At 40.6% G+C, this 20400-nt stretch overlaps 1 protein-coding gene across 2 annotated transcripts in view; it reads right to left on the reverse strand.

Moving 5' to 3' along the window:
* Positions 1-290: 290 nt before the first annotated feature.
* SH3RF3 (SH3 domain containing ring finger 3) overlaps positions 291-20400 on the reverse strand; it is a 684824-nt gene continuing 664714 nt past the window's right edge. For both annotated transcript variants that reach the window (XM_077296585.1, XM_077296584.1), the window contains one exon: positions 291-6274. In XM_077296585.1, coding sequence (XP_077152700.1) covers positions 6106-6274 — 169 coding nt within the window. In that variant the 3' untranslated portion in view covers positions 291-6105. The remainder of the gene's footprint in view (positions 6275-20400) is intronic.

A 20400-nucleotide genomic window follows, 5' to 3' on the forward strand; every position in this document is an offset into this window, starting at 1 on the left:
GCCGGTTCCCTCGCTGAGGTCCCGGCTGCGTCGGACAGGTGAGTATAGCAATATTTTTTATTTTAATTCTTTATTTTACACATTAATATGGTTCCCAGGGCCTGAAGGAGAGTTTCCTCTCCTTCAGACCCTGGGAACCATCAGGAATACCGTCCGATACTTGAGTCCCATTGACTTGTATTGGTATCGGGTATCGGTATCGGATTGGATCCGATACTTTGCCGGTATCGGCCGATACTTTCCGATACCGATACTTTCAAGTATCGGACGGTATCGCTCAACACTAGTGGTGGGGTATTGCCGTGAATGTTTGAAGTAGTCAATCATTTCTTCTTAAGGTACAAAGCCATCAACATATGCACCTAACCTCAAGAGATTGTACCTGCACTATGCAGATAGGATTACATATAGCTCCTACACTTTTGATCCTTTTTGAGGAATTCACCTTTTTTTGATCTTTTTTGCGTCAAATCAATCTAAACATTTACCATACAAATGTTGATGGTCTAGTTATGTATACATACCTTTACTGTTTATATGAAGCTTGGTCTGCTAGCAGCCTAGTGTTATGTGTTGCATTTTTTGTGATTTTCACTTTTGTGCTTTTTAGGTTTATTTGTTGCTTAATCTGTTTTTGCGGCCAAATCTGAGCTACAAAGATAACTTCAAGAGATTATTCAGCTTTAGAAAAAAAAGCTGCAGCACATGTGATAAAATAGCAAAATAAACTATACTCACCTCTTTCTTACCCTGGAGATTCAACTAAGAAGCTTAGCTGATGTTCTTAGTCTGTGTTTACAAGGGACTGGTATGGCTCTCATTGTCAAGCAGTGATGCCAGTAATATGGAACATGATCGCCAAGTCCAATGAATGCCCGCCAAGCTCACGTACAAGCTATTGTAAACAAAGACTGGACGAACCACCGGATCGCCAGTGCTTGGTTTCTAGAGGGAAGTATAATTTATTTTATTACTTAATCACATCTACTTCAGATTTTTTTTTTTTTTTAGGATAATCCCTATAATAGTTATTTACTCTTTATTCAGCAGCAGAAATTATGAGTAAACATTAGCATTAATGTAAATTGTAAATGTGCTTTTAGAAAAGGTCAAAAGAAGTATGCCAACTGCAATAAAGCTCACTACATATTAATGACATTCTTCATGCCAAGTAGTGTGTGCATTGTAGAGCCATATATATCTGGGGAAATTATCTATATTTTAGCAAAGTTGCAGTGCTGAGAAATTATTACATGAGAAATTAATAAATTATGAAAATAAAAACGTATAACAAACCACAGAAAACGTCTGAAGGCAAAGAATTTATTAATGAAAAAAGCTAAACCTTTAGGTCAAAACCACCAATGAAAAAGAAAATGTTTGCGTTTGTAAATATTTACTCAAATGAATGTTTATGCCCTAAAATAAGGTTAATTTTTATTTTTAGCTAAGCTGAACTTTTAGTTCTAGAAATTAAAATTTTTGACTTTGGCTCTAAAGTGTTAGTTAAAATGAATAAATAAATGGAAAATGATTAGAGCAAGCAGTCTGACACTTGCACCAGCTTAAACGGACATATACACTGTATTAACAAAATGTGAAATTGACAATACAAGTGCACTTCATGACAACCTCTCATTCACATCATAATTACATCAAATAAATAATTTTCAGAAAGTTTTTTTTTTTCAGTAGGGTGTTCTTTTGGAAAGATCTTGCATACTTGTCATCTAATTTTTTATAGAAAATGTATCATCTTAGTTAGTATAGTGTGAATATCAGTGGTATTATACTTTTGGAGTTTTAGGAAACCAGGTACTTCCTTTTCTAAGGCTCCTTAATGGTGTATTCTTAAGTTCAGACATTATCCCATACACTAAGCGAAGCACTCAGCTGGTCTTCAGCACGTCCATAAGAATGAATGGAGCGGTAGTTCATATTATCAACCTCCATGTCTTTCACATGGGGCTCTTTAAAGTTTTCAGGATCTATGAGGTCCCAACAGTTGGGCCCCTATTGATCGGTAAGTCCCCACCTATCTCATGGACAACTTCCAAACTTGAGAATACCCCTTTAAATGAATATGACATTTCCCAGCTGGAACAATGAATTTGTTTCAATTTTTATTTTACTTTTAAAGCAGAAATGAAATGGGGGCAGGCCTGTCATGTTGTACACAGGAGCATACCCAAGGCAGGATGAGGTTGTTAAATTGTTAGAACTCCCCTTTCTCTGATACAGTTGCCAGCTGCCAACCATTACTGTAGAGATCCTATAACTAATGGGGCTGTATAAGTTCTCATTGAGTGAGCTTTCTTTACCATTTCATTCTCTATAGCTATACCCCAGAAAATAAAACTCCAACCCCTATAAAATACATAGGGGCTGAATTAGTACCCGAAACACCGTGTCTGCGAATTGAGATACTGATTTGGCTTTTATCCTAAGCCATATTGCACGACTCGTTAGAGGGTTGATTGTGACTTGTAGGATCGCTACTTCCAACAGGTGGCGCTATAGAGTTAAGTCCTTTTTTTCTCAGAAGAGGCAATTTGCATAAAAAAAACCTAAATTATGGTGAAAATGTAACCCATTTACTGCCCTAGAAAGTCATAGATAATACCTTAACACTTCGGCACTATTGTTTACAGTAAATACTCTGCTGGCACTATTGTGTATAAGGGGACATTCTGCTGGCACTGTTAATAGGGGGCACTCTATCGGCACTATTGCTTAGAGGAACACTCTGCTGGCTTTGATGACAATATCAACTGGGGTCCTTGAATGGGGCTGTCATCCTCGGCATTTAGGCTATCATTATATGGATGGGTTATTTGTGCACTGTACAGCGGCATTATTAATTAGTACAGTCCTGCAGTATTCAATGTAATTTCCCAAGTTCTCATAGCTTGCAGTAAAATAAAAGACTACAGAAATACGTAAGAACATGCAATGTCGGCAGTAAACTTTAGCTTTTTCTCACTGTGAAAATAAGCAGCATATAGGATTTGGGAAGATTTATCAAAACTGGTGCAAATGTAAGGGAGCACGTGAAAATGGCCACTGCGCAGTGTATGAAGCTGTGCAGTTCCTGCTTTGTACAGTTTACATCGAGCTACCACCGGAGCTGAAGGCATCTGATTGATGGGCTTGCTAAGTCTCAGAACCCCACGGATCTGATTTTTCATAATCTTGGAAAACCTTTGTAGAGATCAGGCAGTGCTGGATGCCATGGATATCTTTTTCAATTGTGTCTATTGAGTGTTAGCAAATGTAGTTAATGTTTCTTGGGTGAAATTATCCTTTAATGCACAACATCATCATATATATTAACATCTTAGATTTCATACGTTGATTACATAACACAACCCTATATTTCAATGTACAGTATTAAGCATAAACACATTTTTTTCCTCATTGTTTTCTATTACAATTATTGTAAATCCTCATTCTCTACATTATTGTGTTGTGTGAAGCCGGATTTTGATAAATAATTATGTTATTGTGCCCTCAGGTTGAAGTCATATAAATAATATTTCATTTAGAACTTTTCTGCTGTAGCCAGTCCTTTTTGGTCTAAGGGCTTGTCATGAGCATGGTGCTTGTTCATGGGACTATTAAAGGACCTTCTTGAGGTCCATGAGCCTTGTACTAATCCTTCATATGTCTCTAATTTCACACAAAGGCATTACTTTTCGGATATACATAGGTATTCTCCTCTAGAACCATTGCTTTTAGGGAAGAACATCTCTGAAGAAGTGGAGTCAGATTTAAGGTGTAGAGCAGTGTATGTGGACTTTATGGCTCCATAGAGGATCAGCATTTATTTCCAGTGGGTTGGTTCAGATTAGCTTTCTGGTGCAATATGTGCCAAAAACTGTGTTTCATAACTTGCACCATTTATTACTCTTCCTTGTCCAACAAAGGGTGTGGCTTTACAGGAAAAAGGTGTGGTTTCATTGAAAAGGGGTATGGTCCAAATATGACACAGTATGCCAAAAATGTACCAAAACGTTGGTGCCCATTTCTGGCACAAACTAAACCAAGTAATAGTTGGTGTAAGCTTAGACGGTATAGATGTGTCAATTTTACTAAGCAGTATGAACCTTGATAAATATGGCACATTTTAAGGCTGCATACACTGTCTTAAAGGTAGACAGAATAGATCGATATTTCCCACTGTCGATCATTATTTTCCTTTGCCTCTTTTTGACAATTCACATTGATTGCTCAGGTATGGTGTCATAGAGTTACACTGCTGGAAATACATCTAGGACTAAACATTTTTCCTTGTGTTAAATGGAATCCGTCAGCAGGATATTGCTATGTAATCTGACAGCAGCATGACATAGAGACAAAGACCATGATTCCAGTGCTGTATCATTTAGTTTACTGAGTGCAGTAGTTATGATATAATCACATTTTCTGCATTGCAGATTTGGCTAGCTCAGAATGCTGAGCCCTGTGTATAGCCCTACCCAAATCACTGAATACAGCATTCCGTGTACATTGTATAATGACAGAAAGTGGATAATCAGTGCTGGGGGCATGGTTGGACTAGGAGGCATGAGTCAGATTGTCCTGTAATGATAATCTCCTGCTGATAAAACACTGATTGCATTGAAACAGCAAAATACAGCCCAGTAAGTGACACATCCCTGGAATCAGGCTCTTTTCCCCTACATCATGGTGCTCTTAGATTACATAGCAAAAGCCTGGCGACAGATTAACTTTAATAATAATTTGCCCATTATAATTATTGCACTGATAAGTCTACATGTTGTTGCTGGTTGTTTAATTTAATGGCTCAGAGTAGATGAAGACCAGCCAGACATTGTACTTCATTAACACAGTTCCAGAACATTATCTAAATGAGGACACGAGTTTACAATCTGTACACAAACATTTTCCTCACGGGGTTTGCAGTGTTCTTTTTACAAGCACATTTTATTATATCATTTTAACATGTCTCTAACTAAATTCTTTTCCCCCAAAATGTGTCATTAATAAATATATGATTTTGAATTATTATTTTTTTTTATATTTTAAATACTGCTTTTCTTCATATCACAAATAACTTATAACTGCATTTACATATCATTTTCTTTGTCAGACATAAAGATTGTAGGAGATTAAAAAAAAAAACATGGAGGCTACCTTCTAAAAACCTGTCAATCTTATCCGTTGGATGAGTCTGGGTTTACAGCACAGATTCGCTCGGTTAAATACAGCGGAGCTGTGACAGCAGACACGGCCCACGGACATGAATGGTTCAGCTCATGGCAGCAGCTGTGTGTTTCAGATGTAATGCCTTCTCAAGCCTCGCCTTCCCTTCTCTACCATTGTGCTTACTTTTATTACGCTGGTTCTCGTTGTCAGTTTTATTCGCACTGACAGAAAATTGAGCGAAACCATTCAGCAAAATTGAATGTGACTATAACGGATTATAAGTAAAAATGTAAACATAATATTGAAACCTTCCTACCAACCAATCTGATAAGTAAATGAAAGACCAACATTCAATGGGTTGCTAAATATTCCCTACATTGTAACATATTTTTTAAAAACAATGGTGATCTTGTGCCTTTTATTGTGCAGGTATTACTGTAGAAGAATCTACCATAATCCAGTACATCAAATGTACAATGTGCAAAGCCCATCGGCCGATTCATATAATTTATTCCTCTTGCATAGGCAAGTAATAAGAACACTGCAGTGTATACAAATAAGTTAGCATAGAATAAAAGAATCATTTGAAAGTAATTTCATTTATCATGTATACATCACAATTCGCAAACATGGTCAAAATGTGCATCTTCTCAGTTCATGGTTCCAAGCAGAAGGCACTACTCCAACATACCGAGGGATCTTGTAGTCAGCCATTTGTCAGTGATGGACATCCAACATACGTCTCTCTTTAGATCATAGGCTGATGGTCTAAGGGTATCTTTGGAAGTCAAAATGGCAACTCATTTTGTTTTGGCATCCACTTTCTTTCTTTGATGTTTTGTGCTTATTGTGTGTTTACGCCCAACATGTCTCCAACATAGCATATGATAATTTGCTGGATACTCCTTCATTGTATAGAAATGATGATTGACAGAATCAAAAACTTTCCACAAAGCTACCAGGGAAAAGCCCTGTCCTTCCATTTCTTTGCAATGTGCCTTTATACCAACCATCTTCCCGCTTCTTGTGAACAAATACAATGTCGCCTTCTTTTAGTTCAATTTCTGCTTCACTTTGTGGTGGATAGGGAACAACAACTCGATATCTGAAATTCAGGACATTTAAGTGATAAATTAAAACATTAAAACAAATTTACAGATATTTGAACAAACTGTTTTGCGTTAATTGTCTCTGTTAGTATATTAAAACTGTTGCATTGGACCAAAAGTGATAAGATGACTGTGCCGTCTTGTAAACGATGGCTTAAATGCTTAATATTGGTTTTAATAGAAGCAAATTTAGTAAAAAGAACGGTAAAGACAGAAAATGCATGCAAAACTTTAAAAATTATACTAGTTTAGGCTTTAGACAATAGATTGATTAAACTTATTAGAAAAGTAGTAGATGAGGATTAATTTGGGTTTATGCCTAAATGCATCTACTGCTATAAATCTGAGATGTCTATTTCTCAAACTCAAAATGCAACTGACAAAAAAAAGCACTTGACAGTGTAGAATGGAATTAATTGTGGTTGGTTTTGAAAAAGATGGGCTTTGGTCCTTACTACACTGCTTTAACCCAGCTGCTATATCATTCCCCAGTTGCTAAACTTTGAGTGAATCTCTGAGACTTTCAAATTTCAGAGAGGCACTAGACAGGGCTGCCCATTGTAACCCTTAATCTTTGCTTTGGATATTGAACCCTTGGTGTGTCACTTAAGACAGTCATAGGATTTTCCAGGGATTAGATATGGAGAAATAGAGAACGAGTGAGCCTATATGCAGATGATATGCTGCTTTTTATAGATAACGTAACATCTTAAATTAGTCTAATGATGTCAGTTATATCAAGCTTCGGAAGGTGGTCAGGTATATCAGTTAATTGGAACAAATCTGTCCTGATGCCAGTAGATCCTCTGCCCCATTATCCAAGATAGGAAAAATCTCAATTACAAATTGTAGACAAGTTTAAATACTTGGGAATAACTGTCGGTTCTTAGCCTAAAAAATATGGAACATTAAATGTAGACCCTTTGTTAGATCAATTTAGAATTAAGGTGAATGCACTTTTCAAACTCCTGCAATCAGTTATAGGAAGAGGAATTCTTATCAAGATGATCGTTCTGCTACAATTGTCTTATGTGCTACGTAACGCTCCTTGTCGACTACCTCCACCCATTCTTTGTGAAGTACAAACCCTGTTTAGGGTATTATTATGGAGTAAACAGCTTGCTCGAATAACACTACAAACTCCACAACTTCAAGTAATAAGGATGAGGGCGGATTGTCTATTACTGATCCATTGTTGTATTTAATTGCATCCCAACTATAACACTTTCATGGATGGGGAAATAGAAATAACATAGGCAAGTCGGGTGCTCTTCTATTACAGATGGTGAAATATGCCTCACCACTGTGTATTCATAGAATCATAGAATATAAGAGTTAGAAGGGAGACTGGAGTTTCTCCCGGGGAAAATCCTTTTGCTCCCACATGGGATACACTAAACACATACCGCTATGGTGTAATGGAACTCTGGGTGAAGTGTCAAAGCCAAAGTGCTTCTCTGATTGGGAGCAAAAAAAGGATCTGGGTGATAGAACAACTATGTACAAACTCTGTTCTTAAAAGTTTTCAACAGCTCCAAGAGGAATTTAATGTATCACATAACATGTTTACCAACATCTACAAATCCAACATGCTCTCTCAACGTAATCAGGACTGATGGACCTTAGTATACAACATCATTCCCTAATAGATCCCCTAAGCCTACAGTAACCCTCATTCTATCATACTGCTGCACGACCAGATATGGCCTCACCTACTGTATGCTCTGTGAGTCCTTGCGGGCAGGGTCCTCTTTCCTTCTGTACCAGTCAGTGACTTGTATTGTTTAAGATTATTGTATTTGTTTTTTTATTATGCACTGTATACTCCTTTTCTCAAGTTAAGAGCCATTGTTGAGGGAGGATCTAAAGTGATCATTGACGGTTAACTCAGTGATTTCCAAATTAATCTACGGTTCGAGCACTGGGCTCCCAACAGAACTACACCTCTATATGATTCCACCCAAAAATCACCCCACCATCGGGGACAAACCTCAGATCCTCTTTGCAGCACAAACACAGGAAAACCACACCAAACGGTCAGTCTGGACAGTATAACTGCCAACTTACCGTGGTTGTTGTGGGGGATGATCAGTCCCAAGTTTCCAGTGCCTGTGTCCTTTGTCTTGTTGTCCTCCAGGGGGCAGAGGCGTTCCTGTTTGGGGCCCCACGTTTGGCCGCCAACTGTTGAGGAAGGATCTAAAGTGATCCTTCACAGTTAACTCAGTGATTTCCAAATTAATCTACAGGGCGTTGCCGGCAACTGAAAATGACCAGACGGAGACGTGTGTCTCTGTTTGGGGGGATCAAGCAGATCTCTGGGCCCCCGTTTATTGTGTATCACTTTTCATAGTCATAGAAGTTATACTTCAACCAATCAGCATAAGAACACGCTCACAGTTCTTAACCTATAAGAATGCAGGAACAGTCTGTACGTCAAAGTTTCGTAGAACAATACACCCTCAGTCTCATATCCTGTCCAGATTGCAACAATCAAGGTCTCATAACAGCTGTGTATAAAAAATAAACTTTGGCACTCAACTTGTAATGATGTGGAATTTTTAATAGCAGCCACTTGTACAGACGTTTCGGTCACACATTGACCTTCTTCAGTGTACTTGTCTCTTAGAAACACTTTTTATGTGTGGCCTGGGATCAGATTGAGGTCCTATATTTGGATCCTATATTTAATATGAATCAGGATACTGCTGTGAAGGACAATATCTGGGGACGTGTCTCTGTATATCTAGATAATGGACCGTATCCAAATGCACCACCAGATAGGAGTGGTGATATGCTATGTATCCTCTTCAGAGGTAGAAACCTGCATAACGGTAATTAATAAGGACCCAATGGATGGACCAGAGTAGAGAACTCCCCTGTCAGGAGAGGCAGGGATGCAGGTGTAGAACGCGGTGTCCACCGCGTTCTACACCTGCATCCCTGCCTCTCCTGACAGGGGAGTTCTCTACTCTGGTCCATCCATTGGGTCCTTATTAATTACCGTTATGCAGGTTTCTACCTCTGAAGAGGATACATAGCATATCACCACTCCTATCTGGTGGTGCATTTGGATACGGTCCATTATCTAGATATACAGAGACACGTCCCCAGATATTGTCCTTCACAGCAGTATCCTGATTCATATTAAATATAGGATCCAAATATAGGACCTCAATCTGATCCCAGGCCACACATAAAAAGTGTTTCTAAGAGACAAGTACACTGAAGAAGGTCAATGTGTGACCGAAACGTCTGTACAAGTGGCTGCTATTAAAAATTCCACATCATTACAAGTTGAGTGCCAAAGTTTATTTTATATACAGTCTTTGGTTTGGGAACCCTCTTTGTGCACCTTCACAGCTGTGCCACGTTACACTATATTTCATAACAGCTGTGAACTTTAGCCTAATAACAAAATGTATCTTAAAACAGCAAAATGGAGTCGAAAAGCACAAAATGGAGAATCTTTCTTAATTTGTTCCTTCACATTCCCCCCTAGATAAATTTTGTTAACTATTGTCCAGCATCAGAGGTACTATCCCAAGCTATAAGCTCGAAAGGTACTGGTCTTCACATGGCTGGTGCCATGTTACCAGCCATGGCTGTTGCGGCGCACCCATCCCCCCTGTATACTAGAATTTACGAATAACAATTATTGATAACAGTGGTGGGGATCTTTTGAAGATAGCCATGCGCTTGGCTTCAACATCTTCATTAGATAACTTTGTGAAATCGGTGTAGAGAAGAGCCGGGGTGGCAACGCTTTTGGTTTCATCATTAGTTGTCTTAGTGCAGAATTTCCTAATACATACAGAAATACACCAAAGAACAAGTTTTAGTATTACATACATAACAAGGATAAAGGCAGCGATGTGTAACAAACTTTGCCAGATTCCAGCTATCCAGCCCCCAAGTCCCTCAAACCAATTGGCTGGATTAAGAAAGGAGAAGGTGTCTGCCCACCAACTGTCCTTATTACGGTCATTGTCTTTATCATATTGATCTCTTAGTCTTTGAATGTCTTCTAACTTTAACTTTAACTTCATAGTACTATTGGGATCTATATAATGACAGCAAGCGGGTCCAATAACCTGACAGATACCACCCTGTGCTGCTGTTAAGTAATCCAGTACTACAGTATATTGATTAGTGACTATGATAAGTTGGTTTTGGACAGCAACAGTAGTATTAAGTATATCCAATATATCCCAAATTTGATCATCTAGATAGTCTGTGGCCCTAACCAATTTATCCCACATTTGTGTAATCATAGGGTAAATGAAAATAGAACTGAAAATTTTATTGGCTATACCCATCTGTACTACTAATCTTTCATGATATTGTACAAACTTATTATTTAAGGATATTGGGGAATTTAGGCTGTCCCATGTGGTTATCAATATTATTATATGGAAATACGAAAAACCAAAACATTATGTCCCCTTATTTTCTACTAGTCTGTTAGACGAGCTTGCAGTGCGAAACGTGGATCCACGTCGGCCTTCCTTCCAGTTTTACTAACATAGGAGTAATGAGGAGGACTTGGTAGGGACTGTCATACAAGGGTTCCAGTCCATGTTTTCTGACATGGCTTTTCACGACCACAAAATCACCAGACTTTAAGCTGTGTCAAGTGTCAGTTTCTGCTGAATCTGGAAGGGAAATAAAAAACTAACGCATGGGTGTTAGCAAGATTTTTACTAAGTTGAATAACATATTGAACAGTACGGTCAGTTTCTTCTGATAACTACTGAGGCTGGAAATTTGCAACTGGTGGCCTAGCACCAAACAATATCTCATATATGGGGACAGGCCATGCCTTGCAATAGGGGTAGTACGAATGTGGTACAGTACAATGGGTAGGAGCTCTGGCCATGGAGGCGTAGTCTCCTGCATCATTTTGGTCAATTGTCCCTTCAGTGTGCCGTTCAGCCTCTCAACTTTCCCACTAGATTGTGGATAGTACGGAGAATGGAGGGCTACAGTAGATCCAAGCATTGTCAGAACCTCCTGATACACGAGAAGAAAAGGCCGGACCTTGGTCACTTTTGACAACTTTTGGAACACCATATCTGCATATGACTTCCATCACCAGTTTCTTTGCTGTGGTCTTTGCAGTCATGTTGGTAACGGGGAATGCTTCCGGCCAACTCGAGAGCATGTCGACAACCATCAGACAATATTCATACCTTCCAGACTTAGGCAACGTGATATGGTCCACCTGGAGCCTTTGGAAAGGATAGTCGGGCTTAGCAAGGTGCTTTGGGGGTACACGTTGAAGTTGACCGGGATTGCAGGTCTGACAGATATTACATGCATGGTTGAGTGCTGTCGGGACTGTAGAAATACCTGGAGCCCAGTAGAATTTTTGTACCAGGGCTAGGGCCTGTTTTTTCCTCAATGTGTGGGCCCATGTGCCCACGTGGCAATAGCAGGGTACATCCGCTTAGGGAGACACATAAGTTGGTCCTTTTTCCAGAGACCATTGTCCATACGTGCTCCATCAGCCTTCCACTGCTTCACCTCTTCCTTGGGAGACATTCTCTGCATCGTCATTAAACGGTCTCGCTGTGTCCGACAGAAAACTTCAGTCTGTCGTGGATCATCAGGTTCCTGTAGAGTCAGTGTTTCTTGTAACTGTTTACGCTGAGAGCGTGTGGTCACCATAGCTGGTATGGTCACTTCAACGGGTAGGAGAGCAGCAGCTTTTCCTTGCATATCCGCAAAGGCGTTACCAACAGTCTGTGGACTGTTCCTAGGACCGTGCGCCTTGACCTTGATAATAGCCACCTGGGTGGGTAATTTGATTGAGTCCATGAGGGTTTTAACAGCTTCAGCATTCTTCATTGGAGTCCCGGTGGTGGTAATAAACCCTCGATTGGCCCATAGGGCTCCGAAATCATGAGCAATACCAAATGCATACTGTGAGTCCGTTTATATATTAGCCCACCTGTCTTTGGCCAGAACACATGCAGTAGACAGAGCCTGAAGTTCTACTTCTTGTGCTGACAGTGAGGGAGGGAGTGCAGCTGCGTGCACTACAGTATCTTCCGTAGTAACAGCGTATCCGGTGTGGAATCTGCCAAAATCATCAGCATATCTTGAACCGTCTTTCAGGGAATTGTAGAGAGGTTGCATTATGCGGGACGCATCCGGAATCCACTGACGACAATAAGTACATAGTCCAAGAAAACACTGGAGTTCAGTCTCATCTTTTGGGAAAGGAAGGGAGCTGACAGCTATTTTTCTTTCTTTTGTGAGGTGTCTGATGCCCTGAAGGAGACAGTGACCAAAAAATATCACTTGACCAAGCCAGAACTGAAGTTTCGTGGCCAAAACCCGACAGTTCAGATCTGCCAGATACTTGAGGAGGCTAACAGTGGCAGCAATGGCTTCCTGCTCTGTTCGTGCACACAACAAAAGATCAGCCACATACTGAAGCAGCGTGACATAGGGGTGATCTAACTGCCAGGGTAAAAGACACTCGCCCATATTTTTTGCAAACTGATTGGGAATGTTTTGGGCCCCTTGTGGCATAACTGTCCACGTCAATTGTCGTCCCTGATAAGTGAGTGCAAACAGAAACTGGCAATCTGGGTGTAATGGAATGCTGAATAAGGCATTGGCAAGGTCGATGACTGTGAACCAAGCAGCATCCTGAGGTATCTGGGACAAAAGAGTATGTGGATTAGGCACCACCGGAGTTTCCAGAACAGTAGCTGCATTAACTGCCCGTAGATCTAGTATCAGCCGGTACATAGGGGGTTGGCCGGGTGGGGTCTTTTTCTTAACAGGAAACAAGGGCATGTTACATGGGGAAACACAGGGTACCAGGGCACCATTATCGAGTAACGCTTGTATTTGCTCCTTGAGGCCCCGCTCCTGATCATGTTTCAAAGGGTATTGATGGACTTTGGGAAAAGGGGCACCAGGTTTGAGAAACACTTTTACTGGTTCTACAGGCATTATTGGGGGTGGATCTGGGCCTATCAGGGCCATCAAAACCGTGGGAAGGGCATGTAAGATACAGATCTCCTCATTGTATTCATCTGCATAGGGGTTATATAACGTAAGTACCATCTGACCATCATCTTGGAATTGTATTCTGGAGCGGAACTGTGATAATAAATCTGCCCCCAGTAAATTTACCGGACATGTGGGAGAGATTACGAACTGGGCCGTGACTTCAGGGAAGGGTCCCACAGGGATGGGTTTTGTAAGAGTATGTTTATTGGGTCTGCCATCTACTCTAATTAAAACAAGCTCTTAGTCTGAGAATTGACATGGCAGGGCTGGGGAGTGAGATTCCCAGACATAGGGTTAAAAGGGATATTGGAGTATGGGACTGGATTTGTGTAAGGTGGGGAGGGCAGGAGCTGAAGTCTGTTAGGTGGACCACTGATAAGGAACCAGCTGTGTCCTTGTAGCTGGGGTGGGGGCTGAGTTTGGAGCAGGAATCACTGCGGCTACTGGTTTAACCTTTGATTTCCCTGCTGATACAGAATGGGCTAAGTTCTGAAAACTTTTTTACTACTTTTAATATGCATCATCCAGAGTGGAAGTTTCAATATCGGGTCTGACTGACATTATTGCCTCTTTCAATTCAGATTTAAGGCAGAACATTAAAGCTACTACAAAAAGGTGTGTATGGGCTTTATTTTACAATGAGAATCCCAGATCTTTAAATACTACCATAAGACAAGGGGCATAGGGCTTGCAGTCGGGAGTAGAGGCTTAATTATCTAGGGAGGGACCATATTATCTAGCAGGGAGACCCCCTGTAATTGTTTGCTTTCCCGACACATTAATCTCAGTCACTTTCTCAGTTCCTTCTTGCACCACAAAACATCCATTTTTTTGTCATAGTAATAGACAACTTTCCTTTTTCAACGTGACAAAAACAGAACTCACTTCCTCTGTTGATCCTCAATTTGCTATATATATCAACCACTCAACTAGAAGCAGGTGAATCTTTTACCAATCTTTCAATCACACTAATAACCAAACAATCACTTACAAGTTTCCTTCTAAAACTAGGCACCATATTTCACTTTCAACTTCCAACTTCAACTTACAATATTTCTTTCTACTGCAAAACAATATTGTTGCTTTAAACAAAACACAGATCTCCCAGCACATACTACACCAAGGACAGAAAATACAGAGAAACTTAGAACGCAGCTATGTGCCCCCTCCATACCAGAGACTCAACAGAGATAAGAATTCACAGCATTCCTCAACACAGAAAGAAGAAAGCAATAGCGCAGCTGTTTGACTCCCCCCTCCCATCAGGTATTTTAGAGATTTCACACAGAAACAGAATACAGTAGTTCTCAGACTTAATTCATTTCTACAAAACATTCATCACACAATTCATGTGCCAGACCACCTTAGAAAAACCCATGATTGAGAATATCTTTCCTGCATTCCTGACAGATTTCTTTTCCCGTCTTTGGGCTAACAATATCAAATTCATCACCCAAATTCAAAGTCTTCTTTTCCTTCCACGGAAACTGATTCTCCTTTAGAGCTAAATATCCTTACTTTAGTCGTGCACATTACCAGAGCGGCCGTATAGTCTATTCTACTGGGTCTACCTGTCCCCCACTGGGACAACCCAAAAAACGCGGTACTTAGTGAAAGGAGGAGGGCGTCTCAAACTAACCCTCCGGACACCTCTGGAAATATACATATATATCTATATATTCCTGAGTTACGCATCCTACCCATCTTCGATCACCTCACTGCGCCTGATTCTAACAGTGATCAGGAATTCAGGATATTTTGACTATAAAGAGAATTACATCACTGGTCAATCAGGGGTGTCCGTCTCTTTTGAGGTACGGTTCGAGCTCTGGGCTCCCAACGGAACTACACCTCTATATGATTCCACCCAAAAATCACCCCACCATCGGGGACAAACCTCAGATCCTCTTTGCAGCACAAACACAGGAAAATCACACCAAACAGTCAGTCTGGACAGTATAACTGCCAACTTACCGTGGTTGTTGTGGGGGATGATCAGTCCCAATTTTCCAGTGCCTGTGTCCGGCCCGAAGGTCCTTTGTCTTGTTGTCCTCCGGGGGGCAGAGGCGTTCCTGTTTGGGGCCCCACGTTCGGCCGCCAACTGTTGAGGGAGGATCTAAAGTGATCCTTCACGGTTAACTCAGTGATTTCCAAATTAATCTACAGGGCGTTGCCGGCAACTGAAAATGACCAGACGGAGATGTGTGTCTCTGTTTGGGGGGATCAAGCAGATCTCTGGGCCCCCGTTTATTGTGTATGACTTTTCATAGTCATAGAAATTATACTTCAACCAATCAGCATAAGAACACGCTCACAGTTCTTAACCTATAAGAATGCAGGAACAGTCTGTACGTCAAAGTCTCGTAGAACAATACACCCTCAGTCTCATGTCCTGTCCAGATTGCAACAATCAAGGTCTCATAACAGCTGTGAACTTTAGCCTAATAACACAATTTATCTTAAAACAGCAAAATGGAGTCGAAAAGCACAAAATGGAGAATCTTAATTTGTTCCTTCACACCATGGAATAAATGGCACTAGAATAATTATTATTATTATTAATAATAATAATAATAATAATAATAGATATTGTTGCTTCTATAGGCCATACAAAGAGTTTAATCTCTATCATACACAATGACTTGTGAAAGTATTCACTACCCCCTTGGCCTTATACCTATTTTGTTACATTACAACCTGTGTTTAAATATTTTTGTAATCCGATTTGTGTATGATGTATCAGCACTAAATAGTCTAAATTGATGAAGTGAGAAAAATATAGGAATAAATTAAATGTATGGGATCAAATAGCTAAAAATTGGCATGTGCATATGTATTCACCTCTTTTGCTATGAAGTCCCTAAAAATTTCAGGTGCAAGGTAAAAGAATTTCAGGCACAATAATTCACATGCTTAGTGAAAGGAAGTCCACCTGTGTGCTATCTGAGTGTCATATGGTCTATAAGTATATACAGTTGAGACCAGAAGTTTATATACACTATATAAAACGAAACATACTGTATGCATGTTTTTCTCTATATCTGACATGAAATCAGAATAAACATTTCATGTTTTAGGTCAATTAGGATTATCATAATTATTAATATTTGCCAAATGCCTGAATAATGAGAGAGAATGTTTTAAAGCATTTCTGTTACTTACTGCAAAGTCAAAAGTTTACATACACTAAGATTACTATGCCTTGAAACAATTCTGGACTGCCCATATGATGATGATGTACACAATTATACGCAAGTACAAACAAGATGGGAATGTCTAGCCACCATACTGCTCAGGAAGGAGACGGGTTCTGTGTCCCAGAGATGAATGTGCTTTGGTCCGACATGTGCAAATCAACCAAAGGACAAAAGCAAAAGATCTTGTGAAGATGATGGCAGAAGCCGGTAAGAGTCTGTCAAGATCCACAGTGAAACGAGTACTGTATCAACATGGGCTGAAAGGGCACTCTGCCAGGAAGAAGCCATTACTCCAAAAGAAACATATAAAAGCCAGATTAATGTTTGCAAATGCACACAGGAACAAAGACCTTAATTTTTGGAGACATGTCCTGTGGTCTGATGAAACTAAAATGGAACTTTTTTGGGCATAATGACCATTGTTTGATTTGGAGGAAAAAGGGAGAAGCTTGGAAGCCTAAGGGTACCGTCACACAGTGCCATTTTCATCGCTACGACGGAACGATTCGTGACGTTGCAGCGTCGTATAAGTATCGCTCCAGTGTCGTATACTGCGGTCACACGTTGCAATACACGGCGCTGGAGCGATAATTTCATGACGTATTTGCGATGTAGAAGCCGTTGGTTACTGTGCGCACATCGTATACAACCTGTGTCACACAATGCAATCATGCCGCCACAGCGGGACACTAGACGACGAAAGAAAGTTTCAAACGATCTGCTACGACGTACGATTCTCAGCGGGGATCCGGATCGCAGTAGCGTGTCAGACACAGCGATATCGTAAATGCATCACTGGAACGTCACGAATCGTGCCGTTGTAGCGATCAAAATTGCACTGTGTGACGGTACCCTAAGAACACCATCCAAACTGTGAAACACGGGGGTGGCAGCATCATGTTGTGCGGTTGTTTTGCTGCAGGAGGGACTGGTGCACTTCACAAAATAGATGGCATCATGAGAAAAGAAGATTATGTGGCAATACAGAAGCAACATCTCATGACCGACATCAGCCAGGAAGTTAAAGCTTGGGCGGAAATGGGTCTTCCAAATGGATAATGACACAAAGCATACTGTCAAAATGGTAACAAAGGGGCTTAAAGATAACAAACTCAATATTTTCAAGTGGCCATCACAAAGCCCTGATCTCAATCCTATTGAACATTTATTGGCAAAGCTGAAAAGGCAGGTGCGTGCAAGGCGGATCTACAAACCTGGATCAGTTACACCAGTTTTGTCAGAAGGAATGGGCCCAAATTCCCAGCAATGATACCAAATACTAATGAAATGTATGTAAATTTTTTACTTTGCAGTAAATAATAAAAATGCCTCAAACATTCTCTCTCACTATTCTGGCATTTGGCAAATATTCATAATTATGGTAATCCTAATTGACCTAAAACGTGAAATCTTTATTCTGATTTCATGTCAGATATTGAGAAAACTAGAAAACCAGTAAAAATATCGTAGGATCTTTAATCAATGTTAGAAAAACAAAAACAAAAAAGACGTAAAACATAACTTTATTGATATATTTAAAAGTTCCAAAAAAACCAACCAAAAATAGCAGAGAAAAATGAAGGGTCCAATCTAATGCTGATAAAGCATAAGAAACTCCACAAGCAATATTGTATGATATATGCTTGTAAAAGTCAAAGATGCTGCTACTTACAGCTGCCCGTCGCCTATTACCGGCATTCCCCTGATGAACCCCTATGGATTGCCTATTGGGGGGAAACGCGTCGGGTTGGGACGCTAATTCCCTAAGATAAGTCCATTCCATCATGGTTTTGATTATCGTTCCACACCTGTGCTGTTAAGCTGGTTGTTCATTTATATATTCATTTTCATAGCCATTTTTTGTTTTCGTTTTTCTACAGATATTGAGAAAAACATGCATACAGTATGTGTCTTTTTATACAGTGTATATAAACTTCTGGTCTCAACTGTATATACTGACAGACCATGTGACACTCAGATTGCACACAGATGGACTTCCTTTTACTAAGAATGTGACTTATGAAGGTAATTGCTTGCACCTGAAATGTTTAGGGACTGCATAGCAAAAGGGGTAAATACATATGCACATGCCAATTTTTAGCTATTTGATACCATAAATTTAACTTATGCCTATATTTTTCTCACTTCACTTCACCAATTTAGACTAATTAGTGCTGATGCATCATGCACAAATCAGATTACAAAAATATTTGAACACAGGTTGTAATGTAAGAAAAGTAATACATATACCTTAAAACATTCTCTCTCATTATTCTGGCATTTGGCAAATATTAATAATTATGGTAATCCTAATTGACATAAAACGGGAAAGGTTTATTCTGATTTCAGTTCAGATATTGAGAAAAACATGCATATGTTTCTTTTTATATAATGTATGTAAACTTCTGGTTTCAACTGTACATATCTTTTCTGAAAGGCCACAGAGGCTGCAACACCACCATTAAGTATGAGGCACCACAAACCAAACAACACCATGAAGACTAAGGAGATCTCCAAACAAGTCAAGGACAAAGTTGTTGAGAAGTACAAGTCAGGGTTGGGTTATAAAAAAAATCTCAATCTCTGATGATCCCCCACAGCACCATCATATCCATTATTATCAAATGGAAAGAACATGGTACCACAACTAACCTGCCAAAAGAGGGCCACCCACTAAAACTCTCAGCCTGGGCAAGGAGGGCATTAATCAGAGAGGCAGCACAGAAACCAAAGGAAACCCTGATGAAGCTGTAGAGTTCCTAAGCAGAGGCTGGATTATATGTCCATTTAACCACAATAAGTTAAGTTGTACACTCCATAGAGGTGGCCTTTATGGAAGAGTGTGCAGAAAAAAGCCTTTACTGACACACAAAAATTGAAAGGCTCATTTTGAGTTTGCCAAAAGGCATGTGGGAGACTCCCCAAATGTATGGAGGGAGGTGCTGTGGTCAGATCAGACTAAAATTGAACTTCTTGGCCACCAAGATATATACTATGTATGGAGCCAAACCAATGCAGCTCATCACGCCAAGAAAACCATGCACACAATGAAACATGGTGGTGGCAGCATCACTCTATGGGTATGTTTTTTTGGCAGCAGGAACCGGGAAGATGGTCCAAGTCGAGGGGAAGATGGCAGGTGCAAAATACAGGGAAATTGAGCAAAACCTATTTCAATCCATCAGTGGTTTGAGACTGGGATGGAGGTTCACCTTCCAACAAAACAATGACCGGGAGCCCCCGCAAGTCCATTGCTATGATGCGGTGCTCTCCGGAAATCACATCCCAGTGCTGCAGGTTCAGCGGCGCTTGGTAGTGCGCGGTGCTGCGGCGACATTTTGTGAAAGCCTGGAGGCCCGCACTTCTATTGCCTCAATGCTGTGGCCTCTGGGAAAGTGGTCGCCGGAGGCGGCGCATGCGCAGACTGAGATGCCGAGATCTCAGTCTGCGCATGAGCCGCCGGAGGCGGCCATTTTCCCCCAGGCCAGATTGATTCCCCAGGTGCAGATTGAGATCTCAGCAATGAGATCTCGCCCCGAAATCTCAGGAGTGAGATCTTGGAGCAGAGATCTCAATCTGCGCATGCGCCGCCTCCGGCGGCCATTTTCCCGGAGGCCACAGCATCGAGGCAATAAAAGTGCGGGGCCTCCGGGCTTTCACAAAATGTCTCCAGAGCCCCCTGCACCACCGAACCAGCCACACCAGGCTGGGATGGGAGCGATAACCACCACGTTAACTGTATGTACATTCCGACTATAAGACGCACCCCCTTTTTCCCCAAAATGTTTTTGAAAAATGTGCGTCTTATAGTCCGAAAAACACGGTACTAGCTTTCCATCCATCTCAGCCCTTCTCTGGCTTTATAAAGCTGCAGCTGTAAATCAAAGAAGGGGGAAGAA

Source organism: Ranitomeya variabilis, chromosome 3 (genome assembly GCF_051348905.1).
Source record: "Ranitomeya variabilis isolate aRanVar5 chromosome 3, aRanVar5.hap1, whole genome shotgun sequence".
NCBI classification, from domain to species: Eukaryota; Metazoa; Chordata; class Amphibia; order Anura; family Dendrobatidae; genus Ranitomeya; species Ranitomeya variabilis.